A 24368-nucleotide genomic window follows, 5' to 3' on the forward strand; every position below is an offset into this window, starting at 1 on the left:
AATATATATTATCTCTTTTTTTAAAAATTGAGATATTACTGACATATAACATTATACTACATATTATCTCTTAAAATCTTGAAAACTAAGTAAAGAAGAACATCAATAACAAACCCAAATCATCTGCTGGGGCTATATGCAACGAGAAACTTCAACTTCTTCCAAGATGTGACAAGCAAACTGAATGGAGCTCTGTAATGCTTCCATGTAATCCAGTGCACTATCTTCAAAGTTTCTTATCCTTTAATAGAAGATCTATGAGTCTGTAGGTTCTGCTTGTTATAAAGGCTCAAGATAACAGTAAAATATTTGAAGAGGAATTAGTGAAGTTTAGTTTTGTTCTCTAAAAATAAACCCTGAGAAAACCCTGCTGGCCATTGTTATCAATGGATAATAGTAACAGCAGTAATAAAATATAATAAGAATAATGATAACAATAATAATCCATCCTTGACCATGAGGACATTATGCTAAGGGAAATGTCAAACAAAGACAAATACTGTATGTCCCCACTAATGTGTGGAATCTAAAAAAGCCTAACTCATAGAAAGACAGTAGAGCAGTGGCTGCCAGGGGCTGGAGGATGGGGAAATGGGGAGATGCTGGTCAAAGGGTACAAACTTCCAGTTCAACTCGGCTTGAATCTCAGCGCCAGCTCTTACCAACGAGGTCACCTGGGGCAAGTTATTTCATCTCTCTATGCCTTAGTTTCTTCATAAGTACAACAAAAAAGGATTATAAAATCTACTTCACAGATTGTTGTGAAGGCTACCTGTCTAGCGTTTGAGCAGATGGTAGGTATTCAAAGCTATCCACCTCATTCCCTCTCCCTTTCTTATACATCACAAAAATCTTTGCCTCGATCAGGACTGTTCCTTAGAATACAGATGAATGTATTTGTTGGGCCTGGTTCCAACAAAAGCGATACAGAAGGGACTTTTGCCTTGTGTGGGAGGTCAGGAGACATGAGTTCCAGCTCCAATTTCTCTAAAATGTGACCAAGCACTTTCTAAAAACCAAACAAAAGAACTCCTGCATGGACCTGTCACCTGGAAAACATCAGCCTTCTCAGTGGTTCATCAGATGGGCAGCTTCTCTTAGGTTACCTGGTCAATGATCAACTACAAGGAGCCCACTTGGCTGGATTCGTTAGTGGAGCAAATCAACATCAGAAGATGACTTGGGCAGAGGAGGATGAAGTCATGGAGTAGCAAATAATATCTTGAAATCTAACTGGCATGTCAGGAGGAAGCATCAATAATGTAAAAAAAAAAAAAACCTGAATGAATTCACTTATCTCTATCTCATAATCAGGCTAAAAACCACATGATGCCCTAATATCTCACAGCCCAAAGTCAATCTGCATTGAAATATCTCTTTCTTCTTACCACTCTAAGATTTCGAGAAGTCCTGCTAAATTGTCTTTACATCCACCAATCTTGTTTGAGATGAGAACAATTCAGGAAAAACATACATTAACATGAACATCCAGAATCTGGGATTAGTATAAAAAGTAGAGATGTGTAAATCAAAGTATTCTGCATACTAAACATTTTGTAATACCTCACAGTACTCCAGCAAATCACTGGTGCCAGAGGACTCCAGGAACCACCCCAACAAAGCCTCAAGATTCCTTTCTCCTCGCTGCATAAATGCCATTATCCCAGGACCAGAGCGGATGTTAGGAAGTCCCATTACCTAATCTTAGGACAATCTTCTTTTTTCCTTTAAAAAGGGGGGAGGGCTTCCCTGGTGGCACAGCGGTTAAGAATCCACCTGCCGATGCAGGGGACACGGGTGCGAGCCGTGGTCCAGGAAGATCCCACGTGCCGCGGAGCAACTAAGCCCGTGAGCCACAGCTACTGAAGCCCATGCTCCGCAGCAAGAGAAGCCACCGCCATGAGAAGCCCACGCACCGCAACCAAGAGCAGCCCCCGCCCGCCGCAACTAGAGAAAGCCCGCGCACAGCAACGAAGACCCAACGCAGCCACAAATAAATAAATAAATACATTTATAAAAGACAAACAAAAAAACAATCTCAAAACTAGCGAACATTCTGAAGCTTCTGAAGCTGACACAGTAGTAAAAAGGTAAAAATGTACATTTTGGCTATTTAAACTGGTTTAGAAATAGATAGCTAGTTCCTTATTTTACCTCGAGTATTCTCTGCCAACAGTGGTGGCAGAGAATAAGACGCTTAAATTCTCTGCCAACAGCGGTTTACCTCTGTGACCTGAGGATGGGGGTAAAAAAAAGGGGGGAGCATGTTCACTTTCTACATTTCTGTATTTTTTGAAGTTCTTTTTTCTACCAAGTATTTGCTACCTATGTAATTTAAAAAAAAATAAAATATTCTGCTTCTGTTTTTCCAGGCCATCTTTCCTGGTGATCTGAATATTTAAAATTCTTATTCAGGTTTATCATATTCTATGTAAAGGGGAAAACTGATTCCAGAACTTTCTTGATATAAATTTTTATTTGTTTGAAACGTTCTCATAAACCACACACCCAGTCTATGGCATAGATTGTGGTGACAGTTTCATGAACGTATACTTAACTCCAAATTCATGAAGTTGTATATGTTAAATATGTACAGCCTTTTGTACATGAATCATGTCTCTAGTTAAAAACAAAAATCGCCATCAGGTTTTATAGAAGATTAGAATGCATCAGGCCAAATCTTCTGTCACTACGCTAGAATTTTCCAGACACAGCCTCCTGTAACTGCAAATAAAGCCTCTGATGGGAACATAGGCGAGTACTACAGGTTTGAACAACTTTTAAAAACTCTACCATAAACCTTTTGTTTCCTCAACTGTTATTTCAAAACCTTGATGTCACCCTTTTGGGAGGAATTTTTCCAGACTAAAGCCTCCTGACTGGCAGTAAAAGCACTGAGTGCCCACTTTGTTTTACCCAATATATCAGACCCTAAAAATGGGAAGCAGTCATAGGGAGAAAAGTTAATAGAGCAGTGTAAACTAAGGTGCTGCTTCATTAGTGGTGACTGACCTCTCCATGGCCACTTCCTGCATCCCCCTTAGAAAGATCTAATAGATTCCACAGCCTTTATTTCAGTCATAAGACTCACTCACTAACTTTTCCGCCAATGCTTTTAGCAGATGTCTCATAACATGATCATTATTGGGCTTATGAATGAAGGTGATGAGGACCTTTTGAGAAACTGTCACCACACTGCTTCACCCCACGTCATAAAAGCAGTGATACTGACCTTCTCCCCTCAAGGTATTACCCCCATCTATCTGCAGAAGGCTAACAAGTGTAAACTTTTCAGGTCCTTGCTAATACCACCACTCTTTGAGTCTACCATTGGACCCAAGTCTCTCCAGGTGTTTGAGTGGTAGGTATAAAAACCAGTGAATTCGTGCCTCTAAAAGAAAAAAGAAAGGCAATGAATGTCTTTCTATTCCATAGATAGTTACTGGCCTAGTGCTTCAGCCTCAGCCAGTGCTCCAGCTTTCCCTGGTCATGACTCCCATGCAGATCACTGCATTTGTACAGCACACTGGGGGAACTGGATGAAGCTGGTCAGAGCCAGACGTGACTGGCTTGACACAGGGAGGGAGGGAGGTGCTTGGGAAGTCTCAGGCCCCACTCAGCCCCGCAGGGCTCATTCCTGACACACTGGTTGGGAAGCTCAGCCTAGCCCTTCAGCTCGCTGAGTCTCAGGTCTGTGAAGCAAGCCAGTAACCAATACTAAATTCAACGAAGCCTGCTGGACTGTTTTCCCAGAGTCAGTCAGTTACTGGGTATGACCTTCAAACTATGAGATTTAAAACAGCAGCATGTGCACGTGCGTGTGCGTGTATGTGTGTGCGTGTGAACTTTACCCTCTTTTTCGTCTCCCATCCTCATTCAGCGAGAATTTTTTTTTTAATACCAAATTAACAGAAAGTGCTATGAAGCACAGAAGATGGAACAGATACAGATTGTGCCCTCAAGGAAACCTCTCTCCTGTAGGGGAAATAAGACATTTATATAAATATATATTTGCTGAGTGAATAAAAGATTAATTGCATGAGGTAAACAGTGACACTTTCCAGAAAAGAGTTATAAATAAACTTCTATGGCAGTGAGACAGGAAAAGTTTCCTTCTGGACAGGTTAAAGGCATCGTGAGAGAAGAAAGCACTGATACCAAATCGAGTAAGAGGCTGCTGCGGGACTCAGTGATCCACCAGGGCAGAAGAAAGGAAGCAGAATATCCGACCATTTAACATGAATAGTTTGGAAACCAATTTCTGCTAAAAAGAGGTGGAGTGTGGGGTTGAGGACAATGGGAAAGAGAAGGTTGGAATTAAAATTAAAATGTACAAAAGTTTTCTGATAGGTTTTTATTGCTTTCCTCACCCCTCCTCATATCAGATAATTGAGAGCCTGAGGACCTGTTAATATTTTTTAAAAGCGACTCACTCCACCTACAGAAAAGGGATTCTGGGTTACAAGCCAGTCCCTGCGATCACCCTTCAACTATCAGTCAGACGTTTTCTTTCCTGAAGGAATTCCAAGGAATAAGGAAGCTTCAGCTTATCACCAATGTCAAGAGTTTACAGGAAGCAGTGCTGTGTCCCACAGAATCCTATAACCTGCTTTAGCTAAATCCATTTCTGAATTACCCAGTCAAGTGGTATGAAAAGAGCTAGTCCTTCCATGGCTCTGAATTCCTCTAAATGCTGGAGAAATTCATACGACCACTTTTCATTTCTGAAGCTGGCACAGCTTAAAAGTCACTGTTGGGCTTCCCTGGTGGCGCAGTGGTTGAGAGTCCGCCTGCCGATGCAGGGGACACGGGTTCGTGCCCCGGTCCGGGAAGATCCCACGTGCCGCGGAGCGGCTGGGCCCGTGAGCCATGGCCGCTGAGCCGGCGCATCTGGAGCCTGCGCTCCACAACGGGAGAGGCCACAGCGGTGAGAGGCCCGCGTACCGCAAAAAAAAAAAAAAAAAAAAGTCACTGTTGGAAAGCTGGGCCCATGCAACCCCATCTCTTCTTGAAAGAGAAAAGTCCTAGTTATTTCCACCTGACTCAAGAGGGTGAGCAGCTTCTGCCTCACAGCGTTCTCATACAGGGGGTGAAAGCAAGGTAAAAGAACCCTGTTGTGAAAAATATTTTAACTAGTGGTAGAACATAGGAAATACTAGTTACGACATCAGCATTAAGGTATCGCACACAATGTCCAGTCACCCCAAAGACAAGCATTTAGAACACTTTGAGTTTGGGGCTGTACCCCTCCTATATCTACCCATCTTACTGCTTGGACCGTGAAGAAATGGCTTTGAAGAACTTTGCTAAATAGTCTCCTGACTAATCTCAGGAGGAAAGAGAATATGCTGAGAAAATTATGAGGCTGCTGAACCAATGAGGTGGCTGAATCTTCTTTCAAAAGGAGATCAGGAAACTGGACCACGATGTCCGAGAGTGTGCTGAACACAGAGTGAGTGTGCATTACACTTGGAAGATAGCGTGAATCAGCCACTACCGGAACTACACACAGTGGTCCCTGACAAAAACGATCCCCACCTGTGTGACTTTATGGAGCCTCATTATCTGAACGAGGAGGTGAAATCCATCAAAGACCTGCGTGACCACCTAACCCACCTGTGCAAGATGGGCGTCCCTGAATCTGGCACGGCAGAGGCTCTCTTTGACAAGCACACCTTTAGAGGCAAAGACGGCAGAGCTGAGTCTTAGGCCATAGCCATGGGGGTGTAACTAAGCAGGACGCTATGGGACCTTCCCGGGACAGACCCCTCCCCCATATCCTCTGCTGGATCTCCTCTCTGAAGTACCCAGATAACAGGAGCTGATGCACATTTCCGGAGTTGTTTTGCAGATGCTAAAACCACCACCAAATGGAAGAAATTAACTACTTGAGGTCAGACATGGTCATGACTACGTAGCCCACAGACCTGCTGGTAATGTTAACCCCTGTGACACCACCCTGTTCCCTCACCATCAACCAAGCAGAGAAATGTGTGCCAGCTGATCACATACTCTGGGACTCCCCTCCCTCCCCTGAAACCCATCTGGGAGTTGGGGTGTTTTGAGCACTAACTGCCCTGGGTTCATTGCTTGGCGCCTGCACTCAACGCTGCACCTTCCTTCACCGCAGCCAGATGTCAGACTGGCTTTACTGCACACGGGTGAGCAGACCCAAGTTTGGTTCGGTAACAGGGGGTGACTGACATCCCCGGTCCCCAAAGCAGTACATGCATGTTGGGGTTACTTTGACTTTTTCTATAAATGGTACTGAAATATTCACTTAAAATTCTCTCATTCATATCATTCCTCCAAATAAAGCAATTAGGTACCTACTCCCCGCCCCCCAACAAACAAAATAAAACAAAACCGTGAGGGCTACCTGCCATCAAAGAAGAAGAACTTCCCCCGTCCGTTCTTTTCTCCGTGAATGAAGTTGCCCTCAAATCTGTCTGTGGAGGAGTAGGTGACTGTGCAGAAGCCGTGTGGTAATCCATCATCATCCAGGTGCCCTGGAGAAAGGGAAACACAAGGCAAACCTTAACATCGACAATGCTCACCCACCATCATCTGTGCTCAGATGCTGCCAGCAAGTGCCCCGTGCAGCTCAGGGGTCCCTTCCCTGCCTGAGGGGAGAGCGAACACCAAGCTTTCTCTGCCGGCATCGGCACCATCAACTCCGCTCTTAGGTACACTTTAGAAAGGACGGGTCCACAATAGAGGGCCTTAGACACGTGTAAGGTTATGAACCAAAACCACTCTCATAGTTCACTGGGGACTGAGAGTTATTCTCAATAATAACACTGCAGTGTGAGTTTCAGTTGACCCAGTACTTCCCCACAGGGTACTGCTCACGTTTGGAATTAACGCCCCCGAACTCTCATGCTTCACGGAAACATAGCTGAGATGGCACACTGTCTTGGCAATAAGTTATCTGGTTCTAGAACTAAGTATACAATACGACTTCATACATCATTATATAGTATGATGTGGAGCACTGCTAGCCAGGCGCCCTCTGAAAAGGATAGAGCCACGTCTTCAAGACTGCCCTAATATCTACACCTCACTGTACTGACACATGAACTCAGAGTCCCTCTAAGCTTAAACTTAAGCTTAACGTTGAACTTACTGCTTTACTTTACAAAATCTTTCAGCTTTGAATGTTCAGTAATCACCTTGTCATACACCTTCTACCCACCGTATTCAGAGGGTTTGTGCTTTAAATGTAGCTAGAAGTATCCACATGACCATTTCAGCAGTGATTTTGAACATCAGCAGCAATTACTACACTGTGACCTTTAAACTGCTGGTTCTTCTTGGGTCACCGATTGGTGTACTCTTATATTTACGGTTACAGTCAACGTTTAGGTTTTTTATTATTATCTACATATTTCACAAAACCCAGGAGTCACCTCACTGGTGTCTCCCCAGTCATTCTGGTGAATTAATTTTGCAGGGGCGGGTGAAAATGAAGGCAGCAGTTAATCTACTGGCTTTCTCCTGGGTTAATGACCTGAGTCATGGATGAGAAAGGTATAAAAGCATTAAATACTGTGTGCAATGCAGGGACATTAAACACTTAAATGTGGCTTCCAGATGGCTCACAGACATAAAAGAAAACACAAAGCATATCACCACAATGAATGCTTTCCTCTCCTAAAAGAATTTCTTCTAAAGTGATAAACGAATATCATCCCTTAGAAGAGATAGGAAGTAAGCTCTCTTATAAAGAACGAAAAAGCTCTTTATTTGTATTATTGATTACATAGACATAAAATAAAAATGAACAAATGCACTGTTGTACTGCTACATCTGATTCTGCATAGAATGAATTACCTAGAATAGATTACATTAAAACGTGGCTACTTAAATAAATCACAATCAATAAGGTTCCTTTCCTCTTAACCCAAATTTTTTTCTAACAAGGGCCAGGAAATTAATGGTTAGGAGGGAAGTAGGCCACAATTGCTTCCTTCTTGCTCAAAAACCAAAAACTGTACCTGACATAATTCAATGACACTTGAGTCATATGAAGTAATTTGGACAATTATTTTCTAAATACCTACTGATGGCATTTCTCTCATTGAAATAAATTATATCTACTTTTTCTCCTTTCATTAAAAAAAACCACTCAGTGTATAGTTAAAAGCTTTCTTTTATGAAATGTTGCTCAGATCAAGTTAAATTTAGCTATTTGCATTGCTACAAATTTAGTATTCCACTTCTGATTTAGGTATAACTATCAGAATAATCATTTTGACCTTATATTGAGGTACTTACTAATTTATTGAAAACACTTTCCCCGTAGAAAACAGTTCACATATTTCAGACTTTATAAAGTTAATGTTTGATAAAATTAAGTTATTCTACTTTAGATCAAGAGAAATATTATGATAAACATGAACACTAAGGGGAAAAAAAAATCCAATGTTAATTCATTTCCACCTTTGCTCAGTTGCAACAGTCCTATCCTATTTCTGAATAAAACACTGCAGGTGCACCCTCAGCAATGGCATTTAGATATTAGAGAAACTTGGAAGCATCACAGAACACACTAAAAGCACCTGAAGGACAGTACTGAACCCCACTGAGATGAAAGCAAAAAACTCAACCCTGCTCCATGAAGGATGCTCACGCCCAGGCCTCCTTCCACAGGCCAGTGAACAGAAGTCCCATCACCTGGTTAGGCTCTAGGGAGGGAGAACAGAGAAGCTGCTGAATGATGGCTGTTTCTCTGGTGACACTGTGCGTTTAGAAAGAAGGCTCAGACTTGTGACGATTCCCTGCCTTTCTAAAGGTGTTTAGGCTGCTTGCTGTGAGAAATCTCCCTCAATCAGATCACAGCAGAATCCTCTGGTTGGCTCATTTGTTTTGTTTTCTTCTCATCCTTCCAAAAGGAGGATGATGTGATCAATGACCAGGATGTGACCAATGACCGGGATCAATGAAAAGGAACTAAAAGTTAAGGCTTGTGATCATTCAAGACTTCCACCCTGAATATGTAACAGCCGGAGGTGGTGTGCCTAGCAGTAGAACTTTATGTTTAAAACAACAGCCACAACCAAAACAATAACAACAACTAAGGGACCTTCCAAGGAAAGAAACGTCAGGAAGAAAAGACATTAGGCTGGGACTTCCCTGGTGGAGCAGGGGTTAAGAATCCGCCTGCCAATGCAGGGGACACGGGTTTGAGCCCTGGTCCGGGAAGATCCCACATGCCACCTGCGCTTTAGAGCCTGCGAGCCACAACTACTGAGCCCGTGTGCCACAACTACTGAAGCCTGCGCACCTAGAACCCATGCTCCGCAGCAAGAGAAGCCACCGCAACGAGAAGCCCGCGCACCGCAACGAAGAGTAGCCCCTGCTCGCTGCAGCTAGAGAAAGCCCCCGCACAGCAACGAAGAACCAAGGCAGCCAAAAATAAAGTAATTTAAAAAAGAAAAATAAAGAAAAAAAAGAGAAGAGATTAGGTTACTGAGACCTCATATCTCCTATCAATGTTAGTGCAAGAGAAGCTTCTGGTACAACTCTTGTTCCACTGCCATTTGGACAATAAGATCATGTAATATCTGTCTTGCTAGCAACAGTCAATTTAATGGAGAGGGAGACTGATATACAGAGAAGAAAAAAATCTGTATACCTACTATGCATCAGGCACTGGGTTATGTAATTTCCTGTTATCCAAATTAAACCTTACAACCATCCCTCAAATTCCAATCTTATAGATGAGGAAGTCACTGCTATGTGCCCAAGAAACACATTAACTGCTACCCTGAATGCGCTCATGGATGCTGAAGGCCCCTTCCCCCAAACCTCCAATCCCTTTTCTCTCTGGTCAAGGGCAAACTGGCTGAACACCCTTTCTTCCCTGCCGATGGTGGAAGAAGTGACCTCTAAAGAGGGGGCTGTTCTCAGGTCCCAGGCAGAGAAGTGGAAGACGCCTTCGAAGTTAAGATAGTTCTCACAGAACCACCAGGATCTTCAGCAGCATATCCTGGTGGCAAATGCCTGTCTCTTCCAAGTGTTACCCAATGCAAAGAGAAACACTAGTCCAGCTTGCTCTGATTGAGATCAATCTGTGCAATGTGCCAAGTCAGCCAACAGCCTTCCGGGCCAATTCCCACTCAACAGAGGTTGAACGCCAACCCAAACAACAAGGAAAACCCACTTGAATGACTGCTCTGTGTTGGGAATGCGGTCCCAGCTCGTGTGCCATATATCTGTCTGCAGCACGGTTTTAAATATTGACTGAAGTTAGAGGAAGAGGGAATAAAACATAACCGTCTCACAAGTCTAGTTTTTCACTTTGTTCTAAAGATCATTATCTACTAAACAGAGAGAAAGTTCAATTTTTTCCCCATGGGTTCCCTCGGAGCTTTTTCCTGAACCTGATGAGAGCCAGGCCTGTGTTCTATGCAGTGACGTTACCTCTCAGCACAGGAAATTCCCTCTGGATCGGACACCTGGCTGCTTACTGCCTCAGACTTATCCACAGGAGATCTGAGTGTGTGTGTATATATGTGTGCGTTTCCCTCAGCACCAGAGGCCCTTACATGCGTTGTTGGTTTTGTATAATAGAACTACTTTAAAAAAAAAAAAAGTAATAATAATAAAAAGGCAAACTTATTCTGTTTACTGCAAAGAATGTGCCCTCATGATGATACACTTACGCTGGTGGTTAAAAACATAACTTGAGGGCTTCCTTGGTGGCGCAGTGGTTGAGAGTCCGCCTGCCGATGCAGGGGACGCGGGTTCGTGCCCCGGTCCGGGAAGATCCCACAGGCCGCGGAGCGGCTGGGCCCGTGAGCCACGGCCGCTGAGCCTGCGCGTCCGGAGCCTGTGCTCCGCAACGGGAGAGGCCACAGCAGTGAGAGGCCCGTGGACCACAAAAACAAACAAACAAACAAAAAACATAATTTGAGTTTTGAGAGTAATCCCTTGCAAGAACTCAATTATTGTGAGGGTCTTAATTTTAATGTGAGGCCTACACATAGAGGGTGCTACCAGGACACCTAGCCTGTATTTTTCCTAAGTACAGAGCATGAGTAGTCTTATTAGAGACAGGCAGGATGAGATAATAGGGGGACTGTTAAAAATGCTCTTAATATTTGAGGGGTTGGGACAGTGAAACATGGAGATGCTTGTTTTCATTCTGGCTCTTTAGTTCTGGAGACTCTGCTATTTCCCATTTTTGAGGATCCTTCCTCGATGTCTCTTTTATGTTTCGAGGCCTTTCTGTTTTTTCCTACCCTCGAGGCCGCTACTGCAAAGAGCCTGTTAGGTGGTCGCCTCGCCAGCTCCCCACTGCCTGTTCATCCCATCCTCCCGCCCTCCCAGAGCAGAGCCTTCATCCTCCACTCCCAGCTCTAAAGAGCCCTCACATGACCCACGGCCTCCAGACGGAGTCCACGATCTCGGCCTGTGACGAGCCTCCTTCCCCTGTCTCATCCTCCACTTTTCTCCTCCTAGGCCCTCTGTTACAGCAGAACCCAGGGATTCGTCTCTGAATGTGCCTGCATAATTCCACTCCTCTCTTTTTTTTGCCCCCTCTCTTTTTAATGTCTTTGTGCTCCTGGGTTAGTATTCAATTAGCTGAAATTCCTTGATGATATTAATGAGTCACACATAAGGGTGTCCCTTTCCTTGTAGGATGATATCCGTCTCATTGAATTTTGCCAATCTAATTAGAGAAAACTTTTATCTCAACATTTTCATTTGTATTTATTTAATGAAATTGTGTCTTTTCAAATGCTTATTGGTCATCTGCGTTTTTCTTGTGAATTATTGTTTCATTCCACACCTCTCTTTACTCCCAAAGTTCCCCTCTGGACTGGACTCAACTCCACGCCACCTCTTCCGGGAAGTCCTCCCCCATCTATTTCCCCAAGCTAGATGCAATTTTTACTTCCTCTCAACCACCATCATTCAATGGTTTAGATGTGATATATTTATTTCAAATTATATTAGGGACTACATTGTATTCATCTTTGTGTCTACGGGTAGATGAAGAAATAGATGTAATGACGATTTCTATTTCCAAAGCTAAACATCACTCCCAGAAGAACCAATGAGCCTCAAAGAGTTTTTTAAAAACCACAGCAGGAGCTCAGGTGATGTTTGCAGGCCTGCTGAGGCCCAGGGCTACCTTCCCAAGGGAGCACAGCCAGCGCTGTACACAGACACTCCCTCCACCCACCTGCCCTCGGGGATTCATCCACCCTGAGCTTAGAACTCCACCCAAGCTACAGTTCCACCTGACAGAGAATCCAAATGTACGTGAGGTGACAAAAGACTCAAGTCCTGAAGAGATCAATTTCTTCCCCAGAGTATGTTTCTAAGGAGGAAGAAAAAGAAGAAAAAGCGTATCTGTTGCAGAGGCTGTAAGTTAAATTCTCTTTCCCCAAATACATTTTTCTGAAAGTCACCAAACTCTTTCAGAACCAACCTCTAAAGAGTGACATTGATAAAGAACGACACTGATGCAACATTTAACTGTGGCTTCCAAACTCAGTTACCAACTATTTCATATATTTGACTGACTCATTAAAAAAAAAGAAACATGTAGAGAAACAGTTTGGTATGGCACAGTGCGGTTCTGGAGGTCCAAGCCTGTCTCCTACCTGGCTGAATGTCCTCAGATTAGTTCTTAACTTCTCTAAGCCTCAGTTCCCTCCTTTGTAAAATTAGGATAATATTACTAGGCACGTGATAAGACTGAATGGATAATGTGTGTGTGAAACACTTAGCACAGAGCCTGCACATGTAAGGACTAAACAATTACAGCAATGATAATTTCAGCTAAGACAAATAAACTACCGAGAGCACAGGCTCTGTATGTGGAGAGATATTCAGACTGGCCTTTTACCAGTCCCCCATGCATGTGTTAGATGTTAAGTAAAGACTATTACAGACAGCACTTAAAAGTCCAAGAATGGCTAAAGAAAAGCCTACTTTTACACATGCATGCTCTAGACACTGTGAGTTTGAGCCTTGGGTCCATCTAAGGATTTTTTAAATTTCTGTGTTACTCTAATTGTTTACTGTTAGGTACAACTGAGTCACTGTGTGTCCCGGATTGCCCCAGACATTCAAGGTTTAAGCCAGTTATCCCAGCGTAAGTATTAAATAGTGACCCTTCTCAAGTATGTTCTGATTTTGGACAATAATGCATGTGGTCACCCTACATAACAGAACCTTCCTTGCTTATATGAAGAAATTTCTCTGCTTTCACCCATTGAGCAATCTCAAAAACAACATCGGTGCATTTCTAAAGCTGCTTGTTCACATTCTGCAAGGAGCCTGGGACCGTGGACAACTGGGCCTTGTGTTTCCAAACAGCTTCAAAGGGGAAGATGGGTTAACCTCGGGAGCACTGCCTGTGATCAAGGGTTTGAGTTAAATTTTTATGAGTAAAAGTAAACTTCTGAAGAATGAGAGCCAGTCCTAACAATTTGAGAAGAGCATTTTTCAATTATCTTTCGTAATATGAAGGCACACGTAGTCAATAATTTACATTTAAAGAAGGCTTCCAACTAACATCTTTGGGCCCCAGTAAGTCCCAGCATTGGCTTTACTCATTGGAGATAAACAGTTCAGGACACTGTGAAATTAAAACACCACCATCAACACTCCTTGAAGCTGGATAAAGAAATAAGAAGTTTCAATAGTTACATTAAGGCAGTTAGCTTTTATAGAATTCAGAAATCTTATTCTACTTAATCTCTCCTTAAGACCTCGGGAGCACTACAAAAGGAGTCAATGATGTTGAGGTAAAAACTGATTTTTTTTTCTCCCAAAGTAGCAATAAGTATGCAACCTCATGCATCTGTAAGGGTCGCCACTTTGTCTTTCTTGACCATTTCTGAGAGCTTGTTTATACAAATTAGATAGAAACCATATTCAACCAAAAGCTTAAAAAATATTTACCTAGATATCTGGTTAAAATATTCCGGAATAACATCACGCAACACTGCAAAACATGACGACGTACTGTGTACGGTAGAATCAAATAAATAAATACGCTAAAGAGTATTTTCCAGTATTCACTGTTACAAAATCATAACATCTCCTGATACAAACAACTAGATTGTATAACGTCCCCACCTCGCTTTTTAGAACCAGCAAAAAAAAAAAAAAAAAAAAAAAAAAAAGGTGGAGAAACTCAGCAAAACAAAGTGGCGAGAAAAGTCGGGGGAGGGGCGCTGGAAGCGAAGGGGCGGAGAAACACGACACCAAGGCGGTGATATCACCCACAGCCAACAGCATGGAATTCAGAAAGTTAAGTGTCACCCAGCAATTTCAGTCCGGGCTTGCGGCGCGCCTGCACAGCGTGGCGGCGGCGGCACCCGCCTGGGAAGCAGGAAGGGGGAAGGGCGGTTTGACTGAGTTCGCTCGGGGGCAGCAGAGGCCAGGGCCACCCGCCTCTCCGCCGGCGTGCGTTCAAGCCCTGGGTCGGGAGCGTTGTCCATGGCTCTGCAATGATTTCATCGTTTCGGAGAAGCGACCGCCCGGACCGCGGCTGCCACGTGCCTGGTCCGGCCCCGTGCGCTGCGCCGGGGGACGGACCCGGACGCGGCCGCGGTCACCGCGGGTCGCAGCGGCGAGCGGAAGGAAAGGGCTGGCGCCCGGAGAGGGGCTCGGGCTTGCCAAAACCGGGCGGGAGGACTGCTCCACGGAGACGGCCGGCCGCGGGGGGCTGAACTCCTGCGCACCGCCACCTCCCATCCCCGAAAGGGGGAAGGCCGGAGTGCCCGGCAGGTTTCGCAACTCCGAAGGCGGATGCAGGCGGTGACCGGGCGGGATGGAGCAGCAGCGCTCTCCCGGAGACCCCGGCCCAGCCGAGACCCGTTCCCGGCCTGCGCCCCGCCGCGCAGTGCGCGCTCCCACTGGCGTGGCCGTGGCGGTCCGGCCCCTGCCCAAGCAGCGGGCCACCCGCGTAGGGGACAGTGGCGGCCGCGGGGCCCGGCGCCGCGCAGGTCGCAGCCCGCCACTCCTTCCGCGTTCCGTGCCCTCGGCGCCTCCTCCCCGGGCCCCAGAGAAATGCTTGTACCTTCCACAGCTTCCTCCACCATCTCGTCGTCGCTATCCATGGCGGCTGGGGACCCTGCCCAGCTCGGGGCCGCGCGGCTGCCTCCCGTCCCTCCGGGTGCTCCCGGCGGCTGAGCGAGCGCTGGGGCTGAACCCTGCGAGTTTGGAGGAGGAGGAAGAGGAGGAGCAGTCGGGGCTGGCTCGCACTGCCTCCCCCTAGAGCCCTTTCAATTCCTTGGCCTTAAGCTGCTCCCGCAGCAGCCGTCCCTCCTCCTTCGCCCACTTGCCCCTCGCTTCCGAGGCTCCGGGGTGCCGCCGTGGCCGCCGCCGCCGCTGCAACTTTCTCCTGTAATACCCCCTCTTTGTTATCGAGCAGCTGATCCGCTGACATCACCCAGCGCCGGTGCGCTCCCTCCCTCGCTGATTGACAGTTCCCCGTCCCTTCCCAGAAGTGAGGCTCCTTAAAACGAAAGACGCTCGGGGTCCGCGCTGACGCTACGCCCCAGCCCACCAGCCCCCGGGCCCATCAGGGTTTATCTTTTGCTTTTGCGAGGCTTGGTGCGCTCCGAGCGCCAAGCCTGGTCCTGGGCGCCGCGGGCTCCTCGCGGGCACTTGGGACCTCCGGGTATCCGCCCTCTGGGGCTCAAAACTCCGACCTCCAACTGTGCCGGGGACCACTTGGAAGTCCGCCTGCAGTGTCCGCCAGTGCCCCCTCGGGACAGCCTCCAAAGAGCAAGGCAAGCTAAGGCAGCGTTCCTAAAGCTCCAGCGCCTCAACTTCCTCTCGCCCTCGCCCCCACTTCACCCCGTTTGCCACCCGGAGCTGCACGAGTGCGGCACGCACTGGAGAGCAGGTGTCTCCGCGTTGCCGCATCACATCCGCGAGCAGGTTTCCCAAACTCAAGGGGGTGACATCCAGCCCAGATGCGGGTCTGCGGCTCCCACCCCTGCGCGCTGCGCCCCCCCCGCCTCCTCGGGACCGTCAGGCGTCTCGGGTGATTCAGAAATTCAGCAGATCCAAATGGCAGCGGGCTCTTTATCAGGCAGGAAACAAGCGGCGCGGAAGGCCTTGGCAGTTCCCTCCTCGCGCTTGTGGTAACAGAAAAGGAGCCACCGAGCGGAGCTACTGAGGAGGGACCCTCCGTCTGGCGCGCCTCCCCCCCGTACGTGTGATGTCCCCAGCCGTCTCCCTGTTTCTCCAAGTGCCAACCTTCCACAGATTCGGGCTCTTTAAGTGGAGAACATCACGGGGCACCCGCTTCCCAGCCCCGCCACTTAGCGTCATTATGGCGTTGCCTCTTACAGGTGGCGGCAAAGGGCGGCTGTAAATAGCTGGTTAAATGGATGCAAATGTACACAATGTGCCGTGGAATTACCGGGTGCCGCTTTGGGTGTCTGCCAAGAACAGCTACTGCACGGAGGGGGCGGGGGGGAGGATAGGAAGGAGCCGAGAAAGTTGTTCCATTTTGTTTTCTGAACCACGAATGAGACTTTGTGGATTTCAAAGTACTTCCAGTACCCGGGAGACCACGCCTTGCTTTCGGCTTTGTGCTTAAATGCCAGGTATTTTTATCGAGTATTGTGAGTTTCTTATTAAATTCAGTTTTTCCTCTGCGAAAAAAGAGAACAATGCTAGGGACATTTGTCCCATACACTGCCAGAAATTTCATCCCCTTTTGACTGTTTCAGAAAGAGAAGGAAGGGCCCTGGACCAGGTGTTAGGAAACTTGGGTCCTGATGCTGCTCACCTGCCTAAGGGCCCTGGGAAGACACTCCTCCCAGCCTGAATTCCTCCCCTAGGAGATCACAGGCTTCGGCTACACTGGTATCTGGCCCTCCAGCTTAGACTAGAGGCTCTGAGGTCCCCCAGCTTAGGCTAAGTTGATCAGAGGTCCTTCCGGCTTAGTCGATACCTTTCTGAAGTCTTCTGGCTTAAATTTAACCTCCTTAAAGTCCTCCAGAGCAGATACCTGGGCTCCAAAGCTGCAAAGAGAAGGGGTTCCTGCAGTGGAAGATGAAAGCCCCACTTTGGATTACATCATTTTCAAACATGACCCACAGAAACAGGATTTTATTTCTGATGTTAAAAAAAAAAAAAAAACAGCCATCATGTACTGAGCTTGGTCACTCACTGGTTTTGAGTTATATGATATTTTTTCTCATTTTCCCCTTTTAAACATATCATCTCCTCTCTTACATGTTACACTGATACACAAAAACCCGCCAGATAATCATCTTCTCCAGTTTCCAGTTTATTATCCAGGGCAAAAAAAAGATGCCGAGGGACTTCCCTGGTGACGCAGTGGTTAAGAATCCGCCTGCCAATGCAGGGGACACTGGTTCGAGCCCTGGTCCCGGAAGATCCCACATGCTGCAGAGCGACTAAGCCCGTGCACCACAACTGTGCTCTAGAGCCTGTGAACCACAACTACTCAACCCACGTGCCACAACTACTGGAGCCCCTGCGCCTGGAGCCCGTTCTCCACAACAGAGAAGCCACCGCAATGAGAAGCCTGCGCACCGCAACACAGAGTAGCCCTCGCTCGCCGCAACTAGAGGAAGCCCGCGCACAGCAACGAAGACCCAATGCAGCCAAAAATAAATAAATAAAATAAATTAATTTTTTAAAAAAAGGTTTGCACATGAGGCAGGCAACACCCAGGACACAGTCCCAGCCCCCTCCCCCCACCACTCATGCCTGCTGACTCTGGGCCCAAAGTTTAGGCAAAATGTTTTGATGACTCCCTTAAGAGCCATTTGCATTTTTACACACCATTTTGTGTGTTTTCAATCCCCTTCTCTAGACTGACTGACTGATTCTTCTCTATAGCCCCAGAGCCCAGCACAGTGCCTGGTACAGAAGGAAGGTGAAGCTTTGTCAGTGATGATTGTGCAGAGAGAAATATTCTGTTTTACATAAACAATGCTGAGTCTTTCTCACACTGCATCCTCTTCCTGTGTTTGGCAAAATGCTTGGTTTCAGTTCGAGTCTGAAGAGCGTTTTTGAGTTCTATTTTCCCACATCTACTGGCCCCAAATCTGCTTCCATTGCATTCTTTCCCACAGTTTTCTTCATTGAGAGCTCAGTTCATAAACCCTCTTTCCACTTGGCTTCCCGCCAGTCTCCTCTGTCATACTCTGTCCCCACCAGTGTGGTCATGGGCTAGAAAATCAATCATTGAGCTCTTAATCACAGTTTGGGGCAGCGGCAGCAGAGCTCAGCTCCTAACTCAGCAGATCCCAATGCACCAGAACAAGCCCTACCAGGGACGAAAAAGGGGTGGCTCAGGACATCCAACAGCCAGGCTCTGGGGTGGGACTTGCTTGCACGCTCACACCAAGGAGTGGCTCTTCTAAGCTGCCCTGCCTTGCTTCCTCTGCATCCAAGGATAAATCCCTCTCTTCCCACTCAGCTTGGGAAACAGAAGTCCCTCTTCCACTGCAGGAAGCAGTCAAAATACTGAGTTATTTTATTCATTTTACCACCCATGTCTTTCCCCAGGGAAGGCTGGTGCTTACTTACAAGACTGATACAACTTTTGCAATAAATCTATTTTCATAGGCATCATGTATTTTATGCATCTTTTTACACTGAGGGGGGGAAATTCTGTCAATTCACCACTGTGCGTGCGGGCAAATAGTGAAAAGCCTAGTGGATGTGGGACTTGTGTGGAATTCATTAGTCTGGCTGTCCCTGAGCCCTCATCCTGTCCTGCTGGTAGGGGCTGGAGGGGCCCAGGCGGTCTTCAGGGTCTTCATGCTCCTACGAGGCAGACCCTCGCCCGGTGTCCTGGTGGATCTATGACTGGCGTGCCCGCTCTGTTTTGATCTTTTGCTTACACTGCTGGCAAGGGGATGAGGGCAGGATGAGTGAAGGAACTCTTCAATCATCATCAATACTCATTTGGGCACTGCTCACCCCTCAACGAGACTTTTTCCCACCAAATCTGCCAATGTGATTGAGTTTTCACCCTGTTTGTTTTGGTTCCTGCAAGGGCTAGCCATGCAACTGGTCAATTAAGCTCTCTGGACCTTAGTTTTCCCATCTGTAAATGAGCAGGTGGGGCTACCAAAATGCTAAGCTCAAACCTTCTCTGTCCACCTTTCCTGGGGAAAAGCTAAATAGAGCATGAAGAGCTCCGGGGACATGCACAGAAGAAGAAAGGGGAAGAAGCAGGAGCAACCCTGGCAAATGGGATATTCAAGCCCCCGTGTCATCTCAGCGTAAGGGCCCTGAGATGTGGGGTTGAGGGAGGCACTTCATCTTGCTCTAGGGAGAGAAGCATGGGCCTTTCAGAAGAACCAAGGTTCTTGGCTTCTGAATCACTGAGTTGCTAATCAAGTGGCTAACTGTGTTAGTGACAACTGCAGAAGCTGGAGGGAGGGGCGGGGAGAGCAGCACTGAGGAGCAGGGTGTGGGGGAAGAGATGTGGATGAAAGGGAAGCATTTACAGCATGTGGAGCACAGCGAAGAGCAACTGGCAACATCAAGGGCACCAAATAAAGGTCCGGGAGCAAAGGAAGAGATGGAGAAAATTCATTCTGCTGGAAATAGACACGACTGCAGTCCTGAAGAGGACTCACAAATTCAGGGTGACCTGATTTGATTACAGCAACAGGAAGTGCAGGGGAGAGAGGGCAGGATGACCTGACCTGAGGAAGTGAATTAAATAATAGAGAAGACATCAGAGTTGCCATGGCATTTAAATATCTTGCACCACATTAAGCTTATTTTTCTCCCTTTGGCTTGATTCTTGTTCTTGCAACATGTTAATGTCATTGCAGTATATCCTGTAAACTAAATTTAGCCCTTTGGGGGCATGGAGGAAGGGAAGACACAACCCAGGTCTCCCTATTTGGGTCCACTCTGGACAAATATTCTTCCTCTGCAGTGTGCCTGCTTCTTTTGGTCCTTCCATTATGGGATATGAAAACCTTTGTCGGGCTTGGGTCTGGTGAAGCTGCTGAATGACATGATTTGGAAAAAAAAAAAAAAAGAAAGAAAAATTGGAAACGATTTCAAAGAGGTGATTGCTTTAGAAAGTACTTCAGAAAAATCAATAGGATGCAGGAATTTGAAAAATACAATGACCATCAAAACCAAATGTGTTTTCTTAAGTATCAGTTTATTTTATTGCTTTTTAAAAAAATTATTTTACTGGGCTATAATTAAAGTTATTGGGTCCTGTGATCAGTCATGTGCAAATGCTAACATTGCAGGGGTGGGTACATGGTGTATCTTTTAACATTACTGTGCACAGAGTGAATGGAAGGGCATTTCCAGCTGTCTTATTTATCACAAATGTCACAACATTCATGACGGCTGAGATCCTGCCCTTCCTCAAATAAACTCGCATTAACCAGACCCCAGAGACTGATGGACATACCCAAATTATGACCAACAGACCAGAATACTCACATTGCCATGCAAGATCAGTCTCTATAGATACATGTACTTGAGAAGACAAGTTCCATCCAGATGTTTGCTTAGCCTGGAGTTAGAATAAATGAAATGTGTTGTATGGTCCACAGAGAAATGCCCCTGACACAATGCCCTGAAAGAATGAGGCACCCATCCCCACCGCCCCACCCCCACCCCCACCCCCCCCCGCCATCCATCCTTGCTTAGATGGCCCTGCCACGTTCTGAGAGTTTGGGCTTCCTTTCTGTATGCACTAGTCTCTTCAAAGCAGTTTCTCCACACAGCGTCCTATACCCCTAACTAGGCAGATTTACGCTTTTAAAGTCACAGTCACATTCCATGTCTACCTTGCTGATACTACAATCAAGTCACTGTGATGGGAATTGGGGGTATTTCCAAATTCTTCGGTCACAAATTCTGTCACTGTCTTGGTCTACTCCTGCTGAATTCTAGTCCAGTCCATCATACGCACAGATTTTAGTCTAACTTTCTGAGGGTGCCCTGGTTTCCAGATTCTTGGAGAAGCAGCTCATTTTGCTTCATGGGCTACCAACAGTGACCTAACCTTCCTTTGGCCACCATGCACTTTGAATAAAGAGATCAGGCTTATTAAGGTCCATAGGTCCTGTGATGCAATAGAGTTGTCCATCTTTTCCTGGGCACCCAACTCAAAGATATCTTTCCTCTTCTCTGCATGAGAAGAGAGGCTGGCCTTTTGCTATGATGACTTAAGTTGTGAAATTTCACCTTGAGGATGCAGGTACGATCTACTCCAACGTAGATGGAGAGCAAACAGGACTCTGATTTTGAACTCAATCCAGAAATGAAAATATTCACATGGCCTTGTTAACTCAAGTTACCAACAAGGACAGATTGACAGAGTGTTTCTGGAACCCCTGACATTGAAATGACATCCTTGACACATAGGTAGCCCCCACCCAGAGGGGCTTGTTGCTAAGTCACCCCTTCCCCAGAGGGACTTTGTTGGGGACCTGCAGTCTTTTTAAAAGTAGAGTGTCCTTTCAGGTCATTTAAGGTCCTATTGATCCTCCTTGCTGAGTCCATAGATCGGTTCCCAGGAAAAATGCTGTGGCCAACTTTAGAATATCTTTCAGCCCAATTTAAAGAACCCAGCTCAGATGCTCCTGCGCTCAAGATAGAGGAACACCAAGAAGCAGCCCCGTGGCAGGACAGTGCAGGGCCTTGGAGAACAATGCTAGTTGAGCATCCGTGTTACGCGGGCAGGTCTTCTACAAGCCCTGAGCATCCTTTCCCAACCTGGCATCTGGGCAGTTCCTCAAGCATGGGCTGAGCATGGGTTTTCTATGGGTGTGGGCAGCCTAGTTATTGCTCAGCTGGGAAGACAGGGCACGTTCTCCATGCTGCCTATGCTCCCCCTCTCTGGACTGGCCTCCCCTGGGATTCCCTACACATTCAGGTGTGACAAAAGATTGTGATTTGAAGCAGGCTAGGTTCATTCTAAGTTGTATACAAGAAAAAGGGGCAAGTCAATTTTCTCTTACCTCCCACCAATCCTGTATAAGATTTGGGTATTTTGCAATTAACTTTCCTATTTCAAAATAGCCCTTCTGAAAATGCTTACTGAAAAATTTGGGGTTATACAGTGGATGTATCTTATTTATAGATTCATTTTTTTCCAAGGGCCTATTTCTCTTGTTACCATACTCTTCTAGTATTTGGAGAGCTCTATCTTGAATAGAAAGCAATTTGGTGTCTATTATCTCATTAGTATCTCAAAGTAATCCTCAAGACCATGATGGTTTAAAGACTTGCCCAGGATCCCACATCAAAAACATGGCTGAATGGAGCTCAAATCAAGGCCCATTGGGCCTTCACATACCACACATCTCATGCGGAGTGATGAGATCCTTTAGATGGTGGGCAAAGGAGAGCAGGAGACAAGTGAGAAGAAAATGGTGCTCAGAGACAGTCTACTGTATCCTAGGACTTTGATCCATGTGATTTCATTTAATCCTGAAAATGACCTTATAGAGTATTATCTCCACTTACAGATGAGGAAACCTGAGACTATAAATTTAAATAACTCATCTGCGGTCGTATCAGTAGTGGTATTGGGATTGGAGCCATAGCTGTCCAGACCACGAAAAGCCACATACAGAGGAAAGGGGAATGACAGGACAGTGGTGGAGAAACAATTCTAGAAGCTGGCTGGGTAAAGGAAAAGTACTTGAGGAAGCCCTACATCAATTTCCATGATGCCATGCAAAATGGAACTATGGGGGATGAAACCACAAGAGCATATATATACATGGCTGGCCTCAGACTGCAGAGGAAACTTTGACTTTATCTCTGAAGGTATGCTCACCCCCTCCCCCTCCCAGTTTTATTGAGATATCATTGACCTACCTCACTCTATAAGCTTAAGGTGTACAGGATAGTGGTTTGACTTAGATATACTGTGAAATGATTACTACAATATGGTTAGTTGGCATCCATCATCTCATATAGATACAATAAAAAGAAAAAGCAAAAACAATTTTTTGTTCTTGTGATGAGAACCCTTAGGATTTACTCTCTTAACTATATTCCTATAGATCATACAGCAGTGTTAATGTTTGTTTTTTTTTTTTTTTTCGGTACGTGGGCCTCTCACTGTTGTGGCTTCTCCCGTTGTGGAGCACAGGCTCCAGACGCACAGGCTCAGTGGCCATGGCTCACGGGCCCAGCCGCTCCACGGCATGTGGGATCTTCCCGGACCAGGGCACGAACCCGTGTCCCCTGCATCGGCAGGCGAACTCTCAACCACTGCACCACCAGGGAAGCCCAGAAGTTTGTTCCTTTTGACCACCTTTGAAGGTATGCTTTTATGGGGGTGTCCCAGGTGACCTTCTAGTGTTTGAGATGACATACTACTTGGCCGCACATTGTTTGGTTTGTTTTTCTGGTGATGGTGGCTGAGGTAGAGGGCAGAAGTTACGTTTGCTGCTGCACTAGGCACTCAGGGTGCCTAGTACAGTCTGGACACGTAGGTGTCTAGGAGATGTGTGGGAGCTTGTTGCCAGGAGGTGTTCTCTGCCATTGAGGGACCAATCCAAACAAGCCCATCAGGAGCAGGTTGCTGAGAATAGCCATCTTGGGAGCAGTTTATGTCTGACAGAGATTTTTGAGCTATGGACATGGAATAGGACAGAAAAATGTTTTTTGAAGAACTTCATTAAATTAAAAACAATCCAGTCTTTGGGGGGGGGCGGTGGGGGGGAGGGCAGTGCCGCACGGCTTGCAGGATCTTAATTCCCTGACCAGGGATGGAACCTGGGGCCCTGGAAGTGAAAGCGCTGAGTCCTAACCACTGGACTGTCAGGGAATGCCCCCAAAACAATCCAGTCTTTTTTTTTTTTTTTTTTTTTAATTTTTGGCTGCATTGGGTCTTCGTTGCTGTGTGCGGGCTTTCTCTAGTTATGGTGAGCAGGGGTTGCTCAGCAGTTGTGGCTCTCGAGCTCTAGAGCACAGGCTCAGTAGTTGTGGCACATGGGCTTAGTTGCTCCGTGGCATGTGGGATCTTCCCAGACCAGGGCTCGAACCCACGTCCCCTGCCTTGGCTGGTGGATTCTTAACCACTGCGCCACCAGGGAAGTCCCAACAATCCACTCTTAATCTATAATTTTAAATCACTATTTACTTTATTACTTTTAGAAGAAAAACACTACTTGTAGAGATATTAGAAAAGTAGAATATCGAAAAGAAGAAAGTAAAACTCGAAATCCTAGCAACCAATAGTAACCTCTATCAACAATGTGGTATGGGACTTCCCTGGTGGCACAGTGGTTAAGAATCCTCCTGCCAATGCAGGGGACACGGGTTCGATCCCTGGTCCGGGAAGATCCCACATGCCACGGAGCAACTAAGCCCATGTGCCACAACTACTGAGCCTGCGCTCTAGA

General features: G+C 46.3%; 1 protein-coding gene and 1 pseudogene across 2 annotated transcripts in view; both read right to left on the minus strand.

The window, feature by feature from the left end:
• The window catches only part of SETD7 (SET domain containing 7, histone lysine methyltransferase), a 50026-nt gene extending 33589 nt beyond the window's left edge, over positions 1–16437 (minus strand). The window contains exons 1-2 of the mRNA XM_081242146.1: positions 15047–16437; positions 6380–6509 (exon numbers count right to left, since the gene is read on the minus strand). Coding sequence (XP_081098272.1) covers positions 6380–6509; positions 15047–15086 — 170 coding nt within the window. The 5' untranslated portion in view covers positions 15087–16437. The remainder of the gene's footprint in view (positions 1–6379; positions 6510–15046) is intronic.
• A 457-nt stretch (positions 16438–16894) lies between these two features.
• Positions 16895–24368, minus strand: part of LOC308605925 (transmembrane 9 superfamily member 1-like) — a 75138-nt pseudogene continuing 67664 nt past the window's right edge. Inside the window, exon 4 of the transcript in view lies at positions 16895–17025. The product of the transcript in view is annotated as a transmembrane 9 superfamily member 1-like (transcript). The remainder of the gene's footprint in view (positions 17026–24368) is intronic.

Source organism: Mesoplodon bidens, assembly GCF_964165515.1.
Source record: "Mesoplodon bidens genome assembly, chromosome: 1".
NCBI lineage: Eukaryota > Metazoa > Chordata > Mammalia > Artiodactyla > Ziphiidae > Mesoplodon > Mesoplodon bidens.